Genomic DNA, 18142 nt, shown 5'->3' with positions numbered 1-18142 from the left:
GTCAATAACATGTTGCGTTTAGTTCGAAATGGGTTAAGAACAATACGGGTTGAATTTGGTTCAATCAGATCAATAACAGGTTGTTTTGATTTAGGACTGGGTTAGTAACAGATCGGGTTGGGATAGTAATAGGCCGTGTAAAATTCGAGTCGGGTTAATAACAAGTCGGTTTAAATTCGGGTCGGTTTAGTAACAAGTTGGGTTAAACTCGGGGTGGCTTAGTAATGGGTTACATTCGGGTTTGACGGGTTAAACAGGTTTGGGTCAATTTCAATTCAGGTCAGGTTTGGTTCAGGTCAATAATTAACGGGTTATATTCAGGTCGTGTCATCTCCAGGTCAGTTGACGGGTTAAACAGGTTTGGGTCAATTTCAATTCAGGTCGGGTTTGGTTCAGGTCAATAATTAACAGGTTATATTCAGGTCGTGTCATCTCCAGGTCAGTTGATGTTCGGTTCGGGTCACCATTTTTTCGGGTTAAAACGGATCGCTTAATGACTGGGTTCGGGTCGAGTCAGCTTTGATAGGTCTAGATACATCAATAATTTTATTAACATGTAGCATATTTATGGAATTTTGTTCTCTTATTTGATTATCCATGGAAATCACTCTTTAGTAACTAATAACTTGGTAATCACTTCTATAAAATTATTGGAGTACTACTAACCAATTTTTTTTTAAATGTTTTTTTGTTGTTGTTACTATTTTATGTTTTATTAGATACTATTTGCATCTATATACTGTATTTTATAATCCTATCATTAATGATAACACGTGCATTTGCACGTGCACATTCTAGTCTAATACTTCCTCCGTTTTCTTTTACTTGCAACACAGTCTTGTGGCACGTGTTTTGAGGTCGGGTTTATGTAATGTAAATGGACAAATTTTTCATTATAATTTTTACAAATGATACTTAACCCTATTCTAATTATCGCGTAAAAATTATATTGATGAAATCGCTCGTTTACCCTCACTAATCATCTCCTAAAACTGCGTGCTTAAAAGGTGTGTTGCAAGTAAAAGAAAACGGAGAAAGTATATAATTTAAGAGTCGATTCAATGAGGTTGCAACAAATCCCCAACCCTGCTTTCTCATTCAATCCCGCCTAAATCTAAATCCCTCCAACAAAAAAACTTATTTAAATTTCAAAAAATAAATAAATAAATAAATAAAAACTTGACAAATTAGTTATACGGGTTTGATAACTGCAACCTCCACTCTTCATCTTCCCGCTATCTTGCCTAACCTCTCCTCATCAATCACAACTTCACAACTTCTCTTTCTACATGGTGAATTAGTATGAACCGACAAATTGTTGAAATTTATATAGGTTAGTGATTTCTCACTTTGCAAACAATATACTGTTATACTTTGCAAACTATGATAATCCTTACTTTTTATTTTTATTTAGAATATATTTTCTTATAATGTTATTTTTTTTTTTGTTGGGTTTTCTTATAATTTCTTCAGTTTCTGCTTCAAGGAATTACAGGTTGGTGTGAGGTAACATATGATCGTACTTTTGCTACATTATTATATTCCTCAATTAATTTCGCGTATTTTAATGGTACTTTATTTTATACGGAGTATTATTTTATCTTATGACGATATACTTTTGATATATGATGTAGTGCATTTGTGCTGATCCAGTATTTGTTGGAAATCGACCTCATGAAATCGGAATTTTATTTTGTGAGTAGTTTCACATTTTTCCTCTTCAAACGCAAATAATAATAGTTTTTGTTTGCTTTGTTGAATTGATGATTATTATGTTTGAAATTAAGGGGTAGTGCTTACTGATGATTTTTGTGGATTTCAGCAAATAAATTATGTTGTTTCGTGCACTAGATTCATGTCTATGGAGAATGCATATGCTTCATTGAACACCAAATTTGAGTGGCAATTATTTTGTATTTATGCGTTATGCCATGTAATGTTACGGTTTTGTAATTTCTTCAAGCGAAGTATTACTTATTTGACTCAATAAATTATAATTTGATCAATACTTTATATGTATTACTTCAATCTGTTGTTATTATTACTTTTGATTAGTTTGATTCTATATATAGGTTTCATTTTTTTGGAATTTTGACTTTTCCTTTGCCATTTTTTGTTTGCATTGTCTTACGTAACACATTTGATATGAACTTATGAAGTCTGTAGTATATTTGTGATATGTTAAGTTTTGAGAGCATGGAATCAAGGATAATGATGATAGATATATACAACCTTTTGATTTTACTAATATAATATTGTGTGAACAATTTATCAGGTAAATATTTATTAGGTTGATATGGGAAATGAGTTATCATGAATTCATGAGAAATTATACTCCGTATTTTATGGAAAATAATTTTCCTAGCCCATTTTCTAAGAATTGACATTTGTTTGTCTGGTTGAAGATGTAGGAACTTCGATTTCCTAGGAATTAATGTCATATGTTTCATTAGTGAGCTTGATTATTTTTTAGTAGAAAGAAATTAAAATGCACGAGTTATAACTAATGATAGCCTTGATAGGATTAAAAAAAATCTACTCAAAAAGAAGTTAAGCAATGTATAAATGGAGGAAAAAAATACTAATACCAAAGGTAGGTAAATAGCACCTGGCTATAGATAGTAAACATAGGAGCATTCTGTTAACAACAGTTACGGGCTTATAGTATCAAACAGAAATTACAGCTTTTTTTCTCCTCTTCTTAAATTTCCATACTCCATAATAACTAGCACAAGATTAATTGATTATATATCGTCGCTTTTTTTTTTCAAAATTTATTGTAGCTTTCTCCACCCTCCATTATCATTATGAAAATAAGGAGTATTTGTTTACAGTTAACTTTTTGTTTTTAGTAAGAAGTTTGGTGGGATATATTTATTTTTTTATTGAGAAATTGGATTGTGAGAGACACATGTATTACAGTATTACTTAGAGCTAAGTATGAGTTGGTCTGGTTATCAATATTTCAATACAACATGAATATGAATATGAATAATATGTTGTAGCATATGGAAGTTTCACCATTAATACGAAATATATAAATTCATAAGAACATTAATTATTTTGACTTTCAATTTTATTCTTCATTCTAATTTTTAAGCATCTTATGGATTATTCTTATGGTATTCTCATGTTCGTGCATGTACTATTTTTATGTTACGCGGCATAATATTGATTCATATGCTAGACCGAAAATGGAGTTAAATGCATAGGGTTACAACTGCAAGGGATACGAATATTTTATTTGAGATGGTCAAATCAACTTTACCTTTTTTTTTGGGTCAAATTGTGTGTTTATATATATATATATATATATATATATGTATATATAGAGGAAGGCTCATGTAAGAACCCTCCTCTATATAAGAACCCATTATATATAAGAATTAATCTGGTCCGTTGATTTGTTTTGATCGAACCGTTAATTTTCACCCTTCAGTAATGGCATTTTCGTAGTTTTTGCAGCTCTCGTTTTCTTTTCCCTTATGTTTCCCGCATCAGTGCATCACCTTTTTTCCCAAAAATTCAAAGCAGTTACTTGTTTCTCTCTCTTCCCAGTTTATTAGGGCGGAAATCGTCAATTGCATACTGGTAAGTTTGTCAATTTCATCCTCAAATTCTTCACGTTAATCGACTGTTTTAATATATAATGTTCGGTTCTTTTAATTTATTTTCAGTTTTTTGGTTCAACTCTTTAAATTATTGTTCGATTTTTTCGACTCAAATTTTTTTTCAATTTTTGTTTGATTTTTTCGGCATTATTTCTTAAATTGTGTTAGCTTTTCTGCTTAATTGTCAGTTTTTGTTGAATTATTTCGGCTTAAGTTTATTAGTTTGTGTTTGATTTTTTCAATTTCTTCATCAAAATTTCTGAAAATTTTAATGTTCGATTCTTTTGTCGTACATACTTCGTATTTTGTGAAGATGTCGAATTGTTTTAAACTGTCTACAACTTGATTAGTTAACCTTCCCTTGACATAATCTTTTTGATTTACTGGTGTTTGTACATGATTTACTGCTTATGCAAGCTTTTATGAAGTATGCTCACAAAAGAGGGGACTGTATCTTCATCACTACAGCTTTGGGAGGAGTTGGGCATATTGTTGGGTAACTTGCTAAATTACATGGTTGCTGTTGCATACATTTTATGTATGATTGTATGAACTTAAATAAGAGCCATATTAGTTACTGAACTTTAATTATTTGCTATGATTTGATGTGCTAGTTTGGTAAGCATTGGTTGTAATGTGTGGTTTAGTTAGTGATGATCGTTTAACTTACTCTTCTGGTAAGAGTGTGTATATGTACTTGCTCTTAGTTTCTGTCGTTCCAGAGAATGGTAAAAATAATGTTGTTTTGGTCTACTCGTTAACTCTACCTTTTATGTTCTAAAGTTTATCCTTTTATGTTCTAAAATTTTTTCTATATGTTCTAAAGTTTATTCTATGTTTTAAAGTTTAAGCCAAGGTTTCTTGAAAAAGTTTAAGCCCTTATGTTTGTAGTCATTGGCATAGAATCACTATTATCATATCCACTTAGAACTTATTACTTTGATGTTCCTGATTGTAACTTGTAAGTTGATATGATATTATGATGGATAAGAACATTATACTTCAAGAGAGTAGTGCACATGGCAATTGGTTGGTTTAATTAGGCAAAGAATAATTCAAGTGGGCTATAATAATTAGTGATTAGGTTCTATGTAACTTGGGATTGAGCTGAGGCGAATGTAATTTTAAATAAGTATTATTCTTCAATTGTGTCGATGAGTTAGTTTAGTCTAGTGTAAGTAAAGGTTTGGGTTTAAATGTTTATATACATTAGCCTTCTACCTCAATAGGTAGAGCATTGTGCAAAAGCACAAAAGATGTGGGTTCAAATCTCACGCAAGTTCATGTATAACTAAGAAAAATTTAAATGTAGGACAAAAATTTTGAATATAAGAAAAATTTTAGAACATAAGATGAAAAATAATTTAGAACATAAGCAGAAAAATTTAGAACATAAGATGGAAAAAAATTTAGAATATAGGGAATCATTTAGAAAATAAGTAAAATAAAAAAAAAATTACATTAGCCTACTAGCTCAATAGGTAGAGCATTGTGCAAAAGAATTAAAGATGTGAGTTCGAATCCCACGTAGGTTATTTGTAGAACTAAGAAAAATTTAAACATAGGACAATAATTTTGAACATATAAAAAATTTAGAGCATAAGATAAAAATAATTTAGAACAAGGAATAATTTAGAACATAAGTAGAAAAATTATACAACATAAGCAGAAAAATTTAGAACATAGGGAATAATTTAGAAAATAAGTGAAAAAAAAAATTACATTAGCCTACTAGCTCAATGGGTAGAGCATTGTGCAAAAGCACACAAGATGTGGGTTCGAATCCCACGTAGGTTCATTTGTAGAACTAAGAAAAATTTATAACGTAGAAAAAATTTTGAACATAAGAATGAAAAAATTTAGAACATAAGCCGAAAATTTTAGAACATAAACAGAAAAATTTAGAATATAAGATGGAAAAAAATTTAGAACATATGGAATAATTTAGAACATAACGTAGGAAAAAAATTTAGAACATAAATTTAGAACATAAGCAGAAAAAGTTTAGAACATAAGTAGAAAAAATTTAGAACATAAGATGAAAAAAAAATTTAGAACATAGAGAATAATTTAGAACATAACGTAGGAAAAAAAATTTAGAACATAAATTTAAAATTTAGAACATAAGCAGAAAAAGTTTAGAACATAAGTAGAAAAAATTTAGAACATAAGATGAAAAAAAATTTAGAACATAGAGAATAATTTAGAACATAAGCCGAAAAATTAAAACATAAGATGAAAAATGAATTGTAATATAAGGTATTAAAAAAGTTAGAACATAAGAAAAATAATTTAGAACATAAGTTGAAAAAAAAAATAATCGTAGCATAGGTAAAAATTAATAACATAATCTGAAAAAAAAAAAAAATTAGAACATAGAAAATATTTAGAACATAAGCTGAAAAAATAATTTAGAACATAGGAACAAATTTAGAACATAATTTAAAAACAATTTAGAACATTAAAAATAATTTGGAACATAAGTACAAAAAATTTAGAATATAGGAAAAACTTTAGAACATAAGCTGAAAAAATAATTTAGAACATTGAAAAAAAAAGTTTAGAACATAAGCTGAAAAAAATAATTTAGAACATTGAAACAAATTTAGAACATAATCTAGAAAAACAATTTAGAACATTGGAAAAATTTTGGAACATAAGTAAGAAAATTTTTCGAATATAGGAAAAACTTTAGAATATAAGTTGAAAAAAATTTAGAACATAGGAAAAAGTTTAGAACATAATTAGGGTTCTTACATAAGAAAGGGTTCTTATATAAGGTGGGGTTCTTACCGGATCCCTCCCCTATATATATATATGGGAGGGATCCGGTGAGAATAGGTCCATATGTGAGAAATTATACTTATATGAGAACTGATTTAAAATTTAGAACATATGAGTAAAAATTTAGAACATGTGACTCAAATTAAAATTCTAATCTGGAACATATAATTAAAAATCTTGGAATATACGTTTTAAAATTTAGAACATATAAGTTAAAATTTTGGAACAAGTTATTTACACTTTATGACATCAAACTTAGCTAATTTATGGTTTAGAATATGTGAATACTAAATTTGAATATTTGATTTAATGTAGAACACCTAAGGAAAAGTTTAGAACATCAGATTTAAAATTTAGAACATATGAGTAAAAATTTAGAACTTAAAGAGTGTTCTCACATAAGAAAAATTCTCACGAGAGCCTTCCCCAATATGGATCCGGTGAGAATAGGTCCATATGTGAGAATTCATACTTATATGAGAACTGATTTAAAATTTAGAACATGTGAGTAAAATTTTAGACCATGTGAGTAAAAACTTAGAACATGCGAGTTAAAACTTAGAACATGTGACTCAAATTAAAATTCTGAACATATGAGTAATAAATTAGAACATTTGTGTGAGTAATATGTTTAGAACATCTGATTTTAGAATTAGAACAAGTGATTAAAAATTTAAAAAATTTGCTTTATGAAATTTTAAACATATGAGTAAAATTTAGAACATCTGACTTAAGATTATGAACATGTGAATAAAAATTTAGAACAAACTGATATAGAATATAGAAAGTGTGAGTAAAGAATTTGGAACATACGTGTAAAAAAAATAGAACATACGCTTTAAAATCTGGAACATATAATTAAAAATCTTAGAACACACGTTTTAAAATTTATAACATATAAGTTAAATTTTGGAACAAGTTATTTAAAATTTATGACATCAAACTTAACTAATTTATGGTTTAGAACATGTGAGTACTAAATTAGAACATTTGATTTAATTTAGAACACCTAAGGAAAAGTTTAGAACATTAGATTTAAAATTTAAAACATACGAGTAAAAATTTAGAACATAAAGAGTGTTCTCACATATGAAAAATTCTCACAAGAGCCTTCCCCTATATATATATATATATATATATATATATATATATATATATATATATATATATATATATTCATTTATGCTTAATTTATTATTGTTATAATTTAATATAAGATTTATGTTAACCATTTTTTGTTCAATTTAAGCCTATGTACATATAACTTTTTTTAATCCCGTTGTTACTTATAACCCGTGCATAGCACGGGTACATACTAGTATAAGTGAATTGGGGAGTATGATGAAACCACAATACTTTAAATGTTACAGTACTAAACGTTAAGGTCTTTAACCATTTCTTTATACTTATAGATGGTTCACATGTTATTAAATGTTGTTGCATATTGTGTTTGTAAGATGATTCAAGATAATAATAGTCATTGTGTGTTGGTTTCAAAAAAAAAAAAAAAATAAATAGTCATTGTGTGTTTGTAAGATGATTCAAGTTAATAATAGTCATTGTGTTTTTGTAAGTGTGAAAATCAAAATGTTACAACTACATATACTAATGGTCACATCCTTTGCACATGCAGAGTAGGTTTGATGTTATCTAGCCTAATAGATTTAGTACAAGCAATAGCCTCAATTTCGGGATTTTTTGACCTTTTTTCGCCTGAAAATAAAAATTACCAATATGTTTATCATGGTCCCTAATTCCCTCTGGGAGCCCATTTGGTTAGGAAAAACTATCTAATATGCCTTTAACACAGTCAATTTAACTGATTACAAATTGCACTGATTTCATAAAATCGAGCTACACCACGGACATTTATGACAACATATAATGGTCATATATGGTTCCAAACAGCATTATATGATCCTGAAAACATATCTCCTAAAATCTGAATATTTTTCGCCACCGGGCCCCGTAACCTCAAAATTCCTCAAAAAGCGTGGATAATAGCCTTCATTTTTAGAATTTTTTTGACCTTTTTTCAACCGAAATTAAAATTACCAAGATGTTAACCATGGTCCCTAATATCCTCCGGGAGCCCATTTGGGTAAGTAAAACCATTCAATATGCCTTTAACACAGTCAATTTACCCGACTACAACTTGCACTGATTTCATAAAATCAAGCTACACCACGGACATTTATGACAACATATAATTAGGGATGTCAGTGGGGCGGGTCAAGTAGGAGACCCGCCCCATCCCCGCCCCAGTGGGGCGGGGATGGGTCTCGGTTTGGCGGGTGTGGGGCGGGGATGGGGATGAAAACGATACCCGCCATGGGTGATGGGGCGGGGGTGGATTTTAAGTTGTACCCACCCCATCCCCGCCCCGCCCCACTTCGTACCCGCCCCATCCCCATCTCATACCCACATCTATATACTTTTATATTATTTTATAAAATAATTACGTGAAATAAATATTAATTATAATATTTTGTACTACACTTACATTATAAACAAAAATGTGTGTAATATTAAGAATTTTTTTTAATATTATAATCCGTATTAATTATGTAGGATTGTGTATTTGAGACATGGAAATTTGATGGGTCTTGGGTGGGGATTAGGCGGGTATTTGGTGGGGATTAGGCGGGGATGGATATCCAAGTGGGGGGGTGGGGCGGGGATGGGGATGAATATTAGACCCGCCGCGGGGATGGGGATGGGGATGGGGATGGGAAGACTAACATCCGCCCCGCCCCGCCCCATTGACATCCCTACATATAATGGTCATATATGGTTCCAAACGGCATATATAACCCTGAGATGTATTCCCTAGGATCTCAACACTTTTCGCCACCGTGCCCCGTAAACTCAAAATTCCTCAAAAAGAGTAGATTTTACCTTTAAATTTGGGATTTTTTGACCTTTTCTCGCCCAGAAATAAAAATTAACGAGATGTTAACCATGGTCCCTAATACCCTCCGGAAGCTCATTAGGATGGATAAAACCATCCAATATGCCTTTAACACAGTCAATTTATCCGATTACAACTTGCACTGATTTTATAAAATTAAGCTACACCACGGACATTTATGACAACATATAACGGTCATATATGGTTCCAAACGGTATTATATGACCCTGAGTTGTAACCTCTAGGATCTCAACACTTTTCGCCACCGGGCCCCGTAACCTCAAAATTCCTCAAAAAGCGTGGATAATAGCCTTCAATTTTGGGATTTTTTTGACCTTTTTTCGCCTAAAAATAAAAATTACCGAGATGTTTACTATAATACCTAATATCCTCCGGGAGTCCATTTGGGTGGGTAAAACCATCCAATATGCCTTTAACGCAGTCAATTTACCCGATTACAACTTGCACTGATTTCATAAAATCAAGCTACACCATGGACATTTATGACAACATATATATAATGATCATATATGGTTCCAAACGGCATTATACAAACCTGAGACGTATCCCTTAGAATCTCAACACCTTTCGCCACCGGGCCCGTAATCTCAAAATTCCTCAAAAAACGTGGATAATGGCCTTAAATTTTGGGATTTTTTTTTTACCTTTTTTCACCCGGAAATAAAAATTATCGAGATGTCTACCATGGTCCCTAATACCCTCCGAGAGCCCATTTGGGTGGGTAAAACCGTCCAATATGCCTTTAACACAATCAATTTACCCGTTCGCACTTTACACCGATTTCGTGAACTTAAGCCTACCACAGACATTTATAACAATATATAATGGTCATATATGGTTCCAAACGGCATTATATGACCCTGAGATGTATCCCCTAGGATCTCAACACTTTTCGCCACCGGGCCCTGTAAGCTTAAAATTCCTCAAAAAGCATGGATAGCCTTCACTTTTGGGATTTTTGACCTTTTTTCGCCCAAAAATAAAAATTACGGAGATGTTTACCATAGTACCCAATACCCTCCTGGAGCCCATTTGGGTGGGTAAAACCATCCAATATGCCTTTAACACAGTCAATTTACCCGATTACAACTTGCACTGATTTCATAAAATTAAGCTACACCACGGACATTTATGACAATATATAATGTTCATATATGGTTCCAAACATTATTATATGACCCTGAGATGTATCCCCTAGAATCTCAACACTTTTCGCTATTGGGTCCCGTAACCTCAAAATTCTTCACAAAAGCGTGGATAATAGCCTTCAATTTTAGGAGTTTTTGACCTTTTTTCACTCGAATATAATAATTACCGAGATGTTTACTATGATCCCTAATACCCTTCGAGAGCCCATTTGGGTGGGTAAAACCATCCAATATGCCTTTAATATAGTCAATTTGCCCATTCGCACCTTGCATCGATTTCGTGAACTCAAGCCTACCACAGACATTTATGACAACATATAATGGTCATATTTGGTTCCAAACGGCATTATATGACCCTGAGATTTATCCCCTTGAATCTCAACATTCGCCACCAGGCCCTATAACCACAAAATTCCTCAAAAATTGTGGATATTGCCTTCAATTTAGGGATTTTTTAACAATTTTTCTCCCGGAAATAAAAATTACCGAGATGTCTACCATGGTCCTTAATACCCTCTGGGAGCCCATTTGGGTGGGTAAAACCATCCAATATGCCTTTAACACAGTCAATTTACTCGATTACAACTTGCATTGTTTTCATAAAATCAAGCTACACCACGGACATTTATGACAACATATAATGTTCATATATGGTTCAAAATGGCATTATATGACCTTGATATAATCCCCTAGGATCTCAACACTTTTCGTCACCGGGCCCCGTAACATCAAAATTTCTCAAAAAGCGTGGATAATAACTGCTCATTCCCATGATGATGTAAAGTAGCATGAGTTTTGTTCCCTTGATATTGAAAATCAGCTTAACTCTGAATGTTTGACAGTACTTCTATTAATAATCAGTCACATACTATCAAATTTTTGTAACCAATAACATTGACATTAAAGGTTCTCCTAACAATGGAGGAAAATGTAAGTTATCAGACAGATAACAACAGAATAACATTACTAGTCTTAAGGTACTATGCTAATTAGCTAAGCAATGTTAACCATGTTTATGCATACATTTTTCATGATCTTTTTCAATACTACCTCAGCTTTTACACAATGAAGTATAAATCAAACTCTATTTTGAAGGTTCTTTACGACTATAACAGTATCATGAGAAGAAGCTAAGTATCAATATGGCTGCTGAGAGCTTCAAAGCATCCAAACTTATCTGTTGAGCAAAACCAATGGCTGTGAACTTATTTTCTGTACAAGTCTTCAATGCATTCTATGAAGGATTTCTCCTGCAGATAGAAGAAGAAAAGGAAACATTAGTAAACTGATGAGCTTGCTAACAGCTGGAAGATGCCAAGCAATACCAATAAGCCTATAACCGATGAAGTCATGTTTATAGCATCAAGTGATAAGAATATACATGGAGTCATACAGAAGAATCACGCATACAGGGAGTCAGGGGCCAACCAACGTGACAGAGTGAGCAAATTGACACAGATACCCTGAAAACTGAGAAACCCAAACTGAAACAAATAACTGAACCAAACATTTTGGTTTTTGTATGGTTTTAGTTTCTGGTTCAAGGTTTCAGCTCCCTAAACTGACCAATTCATACACTAAAATGCACAACCCTAATGTTTTTATAGGCTTATACTCTAATAGCATTGATGTGTCCCCTAATGCATGCGGAATTGCAGCAAGGTACGTGAAGGGTGCCCATCAACCAATACTTTTACAAAAATCAATACATTGGTCCGTAGAACCAAGCTGCTTTGTTGGCCAGGGCTCCTGTTAACGGTTTACCTAATAAATTTTGCTTCATTTTCTATAACTAGATTATTCTTAATAATGTCCCCACATCCCCATCTGATTTTAGGACAGTGTCCTGTATCCTAATATTGTGCTATGGCGAGGATATGTTGATATGTACCTGTATCCAACACATACACCCAAGTCTAGATGACAGATTCTAAATTATGGTTGATTTGGTAAAAAAGTCCAAGCACCACACTGCACCCCCTCCTCTTTTGTTCAGATGCTTTGACATATAATTCAGTGACCAATCTGCAGTGATGAAGACTTGAACAGTGTGTTTGGATAACATTAGAGGAAGGAAAAGAAGGAGAGGGAGGAGAAGAGGAGGGGAGGGAAAGGGAGGGGAGAGAAGAATGGTGAGTTTTCCTTCCAAATCTCTCCATTGTTGGAGGGATCATTTTCCTACAATTTAATTTCTCCATTTCTCTCCCCTCCAATTCCCTTACTTCCTCATTTGTTATCCAAATGAAAGATATCACATCTCTCCATTTCCGTCCTCTTCTTTTCCTTCCATTTCCTTCTATCCAAACACACCGGAAAAGTCAAAGGCAATACTAACATATGTACCAGATCAAACACTGCATCATATTTCCTATTGTCCTTGTTAAAAAACATGCTAACTGGCGTCCCCTCTCTATTCTTCTCCTTTCACCATTCTTTTGAAAAATTTCACAAAACAGGGGAACCACATTGATCTACTCATTTTCCTTCCGAATATCCTCAATTATATGTTCACAGGTGAAAATGGAATTGCAACTGCAGTGCTTCTAATGCAACTTACCCCAAGTCTTTGTTTCTACAAGAAAACTTCATGTTCCTCAGTTTAGAGTTAGGGTGAAATACTTGGCTATATTTACTCACCTGTAAAGAAATGTCGGAAACTCAATTATTGACAATGGAAATGGTGGGCAAAAGAAAGCGTGTGTGAGTAAACTGTAAAGTAAAGGCATACACTTTTCAACTATGTCAAACAAGGTTGCTAACCCACTCTAATACACTCAAATAAATTCATAGGATGTATTGACCATATATTGCTTCAAACCACCTAAAACAAGGTTCAATACTCAAGCACCAGAATCTTGAAAAAAATAACTACACCGTTCATTACAAACTCCCCACGCACCATATCATCAACAACCCCTATACCACAACATCGACTTCCCTGCATCTTACTTCTGACTAATAATTCTCTTACTCTGTCACTACAAGATGGTAATCATGGCTCCTATCAAGAGACAGTACAAGCCTAAAACATGAACATTTACTAGGAGCTACACGTGCTAACATCAATTTCGAGGTCAAATGAATGATACAACAATGGACAAAGAATATATAAATCCAACACCCACAGGGCCACAGGCATAGATTATATCTCTTATTGGTCACAGATCAACTCTTCTTTTGCATATAGACAACTCAACTTCAACTTGAGGAATCCTTTGTGGATCTCCTAAATTGATTTTGCCTTTTTCACATAAATTAATTCATAGTATATTCTCTTACAGTAACCTCATGTGCTAAAATGACCCCTAGATAAACTAAAAAAGGAAAGTTAAACATACACTTGAACAGTAGACATTAGAAAATAACCTAACCAATAAAGATAGTTATAAGTACGCATAATTAGGATCTACTAGCTTCTATATGCAAGATGTTTGAGAATACAGAAATAACTTAACAATAAAGATAGTAACCTCATGTCTATATGCAAGATGTTTTGAGAATACAGAATGAATTTCTGTTTCTAAAAGAACAGCAGCTAGAGGTCTATCTAAAGCATATCATATGCAGTAACTGCATAAAATTATCTATGTGGCATACCTCGGTGATGTTACAGAAGTTGTCATGTTGGCAAAGCCTGCAAACACATTTGAGTAGGACTTTGTTAAATAAGAAAAGTTGGTGATAGGCGGAAGAGCAGGTACTCTCTCGCCTTTCTTTAAAAGCTCTTCCAAATCAAGCCTCTGCAATGTCAAAATAGCCCTGGATTCTTTCCAGAGAAACGCAAGCATTCCATCTTGGAGAACAAAAAGTGAACCAGGCTTTGAGCCAGGATATCTAAACCCATAACCATTAGCAATACCTTCACCAGAGAAAGATTGCTTAACAGTAAGAGGCAGGGCATCTGCGCCAGAATCCCAAGGGAATGGCTCATCTGAAGGTTCATTTACATTAACAATGAACATAGCTGAACCATTTGGATGCAGAACATAATGGGTGCCTTCTAATATTTTGGTAGCAATAAGTAGTTTTTGCCCTGGTGACTCTTCGTAGTAAGAAAGAACAAGAAAGAATAAAGCCTTTCCAGGTTTGTCATCGGTAGGCTTTCCTGGAGGCCAGCCAAAAGTTCCTCCCCACAAACCAGCATACTCTTGACCAACTGTAGGTACTCGAATAGGCAATTTGTACAAAGCAAATCGACTATCATGCATATTTGGCCATGCTCGATATGAAGACAACTTCATGGTTGACGCATGTAATGTCAGTCCTATTGTATCTCCTGAACTCAGGAAATCGTGAAGTTGAGCATGCTTATTTTCACTGCTGGTAGAGCTATTCTTCCTAACTCGGTTACTATTCAATGAGCTTGACTTCCTAAGCATCTGTCGAGTATAATCTCTGACATAGTCACCAAGTGTTTTCTTCTTTGCACACTGTGAGCGAGTATCGTCTCCACTAAGAGAATTACGAAAGCCACTTGAACGATCAAGAGTCTTCTTTATTTCACTCAAATCTATTTGATTAGGAAGACTAGGTAGTCCATGATCATCAATCCCATCAATGTTGTCCTCTCCATGCCCATGCATTTTAATTAGCATTGCTCGACGTTCAATTAAGCGCACGATGTCTATGGGAAAACTATCTCCATCACTCCTCAAACAAGGAAACAGTGGAGCAGAAGCTGATCCAGGAGCTCGCATGCGGACTTGGCTGGTAACAATTTCAAGTAATTTCCTCCTGTCTCCAAATGATAACTTGCTGAAAGGCACTGTTAGCACACTTGGTTCAGCAAACCTCTGTGACTTTGAAATCCTACTGTCTGATCTACAAGCCTTCCTACTTGATTCCCCATCCGAATGGTTATCAAAGCTCTCACTGCGCACCAAGTTATCCCTCTTTTTCCCTTTTATAGGCTCAACTTCAAGCAATAACACATTACAAGTCTTCTCAACCGACTTAACTGAACCAGGATAAATATAATCACGATCCTTATCTCTTCCATGTAACATAAACACAGTCCCCCCACTATCATCACAGATCACCTCAAAGACAGGCGCCCAAAGAATAGGACCATCCTCTATACCTAAAGGGCCTAGCTCTTGAGGAATAATCCGACAACCAACAACCGAAACAAAGCCAGGCATGACATAAACGACATTTCCAAGCTCCGGATTCTGGTGAACCCAAATTCCAAACAATGGCTTCACGCTGATCAGAAACCGGCAAATGGCCTTATAAGATAGAACTGCCTTTCGCCACTCAACAAGATCTTTGGGGGATATAATCCCAACCAACTCACACTGAGTGAGCCATATCTTATCTGAGGCTGCAAGAGAATTCAGACTCCTACAACACAGACCAAGATAGCAAATGTCCCTTGGCGAAAGAGACTTTCCAATTATAACAAGTATATCATCAGGCAGATCTACTAGCAAGCTAGAACCACAAGCTCCAGTAGACATAACAGTTTGCTAGTGACTGAAACCGAAATCTCGGTATCTAACTACAGTCTGATTTCTTTACTCAATAAGTGCCCAAACCTCTATCAAGTATCAATCAACATTCTCAAATCAAATTAATTTCCCAGAAATACAGACTATCACCATTGACCAAGACTATATCAACCAACTAATAAGCTGAGAATTGAAATACCCATCTAAAATTCCCCAAAAATAGATTAATTTAACCTAAAATTGATGCATATGTTTCCCAATTTGGTCAATTCTTGCATCAAAACACCAATTTGGGCAAGCAACAGTAACAGAATGAGCACTAATTACCTAAATATAGTAACATTTCAAAGAGGGGTTTTTCAATAATCAACCAATCAAATCCAAAACAACAACAAAAAATACACAACCAATTCGAATTGAATTTACCTCACAAGCTTCAATCTTCATCACCCATTTCAAAAAAGATTGAAAATTTGGCTCAAATTCTTACTCTAATTCATTCAATACACAAAATCTCACAAGAAAAATCAGAGATTTCATACACCCATCAACAAAAAACGAACCCCATGAAATTAGGGAAGAACAAAATGTGTGAAGTGAAAGAATGAACCAAAAAAATAAATTGAAAGAAAAGTAATCTGTTTTAGACGTTAACTAAATACACTATGTCAAATATAGAAGATAGATAGTCAGCAAAAACTAGCCCACTTCTAGCCTTGGAATGGTCATCCCTTCTTTTCTTGAAATCCTCTCTTTTTCTCTCTCCTTTTTTTTTTTCCCAGATGGTGTGACTGCTGAGCCAGCCAAAGTTGAATATTTTTTGAAGCTTGAGCTTGAAGACTAGCTTAGCTAAGTGGGTCCTAGCCAAAGATGGGTCCAGACCATGACACCTATCCTACCATCAAAGGTAGCTAAAGATTCCATATGTCACATAATTGGTTTTGGTCTAGCTTTGCTTTGCTTATTCCAATCATTCTTGGGATGGAATATTTTGTGGAGAGATGGTGAATTCATGTGGGTGTGGGGGCTAATTGGATTATTAATTAAGATTGGAATTTTGATACCCGTATCTAATTATGCTCGATTTACTTTTAAATATTTCAACTTTTAATCAAGATTTTGATAGATTGTGTTAATTTTTTCATTGGTAAACTTTTATTAACATATGTTTATAGAGTTTGTTTTTTTTTTAAATAATTATTTTAACTCATAAATGCCTTGAAAAATGACTATAATAATTATTATATATTTTGATTGCATTCATCTAGCAATTTTTTTGTATATTATGTAAATGATTTGTAGAAAAAAAAACATGATATGGCATAAATTCTTGAATAAGCCTTAGTGTTAATCACTTGAGAACTTGAAGTCACGAAAAAAATGAGTCAAAACCTGTTAGATTAGAAAGTAACTGGTTGTTAAAGTAAAATATGACACGTGTCATTATGTGGTTGGTCTTTTTAAAAAAAATTAACAAAGATATATTTTTTAAAAATATCAATTTACAAATAAATAGCTATATCAAAAAAAAAAAAAAAAAACAAAAACACAAAAAAATAATTGAAAAATCCCAACCACCACCCACTACCAACCCCCTCCCGGCGACCACCTCCTTTCCCGTCGCTGGAGACCCCATCCCTTCCCTTTCCCCATTCCCATCCCTAAATCCTACCCTCAAAACCACTGGGGGCTCGGTTAGGGTTTGGGGGTGACGTTTTAGGTAGGGGACAGGAGACGGGGGGAAGGGGCAATTTCCGATAAGGAGAAAGGGGGGAATGGGTGGTGTCAGGGTGGGGGAAGTGGAAATGGGTAAAAGGGAGGGGTAGGGTGTTGTGGATGGGGAAAGGAGGGAGTGGGGTCGTTGTCGTTGGGAGAGGGAGGTGGTCGCCGACATTGACCTCAAACATTGGGTGGGGGAAGGAGGAGATTAGCTTTTTTTTTTTTTATTTTATAAATTGTTTATTTTATGTAATTATAGTTAATATATTTTTTTTGAAATTATAGTTAATAATTTTTTTTAATTAAAAAATGACATATTTTGTAGGTTGTACTTCATTTGACCAATTAAAAAGAGAATACCATTAAAAGTCAACTTATTTTGATTTAATCAAGACGTTAATTTATTTTGAGCTTATTACGTAAAAGTTGACTTATTCTTAAATTTTTTTTTTATTAGGTCATAAATACACGTATAAATTACGATATGAAAAAGGCGGG

General features: G+C 33.6%; 1 protein-coding gene across 2 annotated transcripts; it reads right to left on the bottom strand.

Annotated features, from left to right (window-relative positions):
• Positions 1-11282: 11282 nt before the first annotated feature.
• On the bottom strand, positions 11283-16865 carry LOC145605033 (F-box protein At5g39450-like). 2 transcript variants are annotated; one of them, XR_014104998.1, is made up of 3 exons: positions 14073-16865; positions 13033-13112; positions 11283-11725 (listed from the first exon to the last, which is right to left on the bottom strand). XR_014104998.1 is itself a non-coding variant. In XM_081661042.1 (2 exons), the coding sequence occupies exons 1-2, from the start codon at positions 15932-15934 to the stop codon at positions 11710-11712; spliced, it is 1878 nt and encodes a 625-aa protein (XP_081517168.1). In that variant the 5' UTR covers positions 15935-16865; the 3' UTR covers positions 11283-11709. The 2 variants fall into 2 exon arrangements, 1 of the variants encoding a protein (XP_081517168.1); XM_081661042.1 differs by lacking the exon at positions 13033-13112.
• Positions 16866-18142: the final 1277 nt, after the last annotated feature.

Source organism: Chenopodium album, chromosome 22, assembly GCF_948465745.1.
Source record: "Chenopodium album chromosome 22, dcCheAlbu1.1, whole genome shotgun sequence".
NCBI lineage: Eukaryota > Viridiplantae > Streptophyta > Magnoliopsida > Caryophyllales > Amaranthaceae > Chenopodium > Chenopodium album.
Note: the sequence above shows the minus strand (reverse complement) of the source record. Positions and strands in the feature narration are given on the sequence as shown.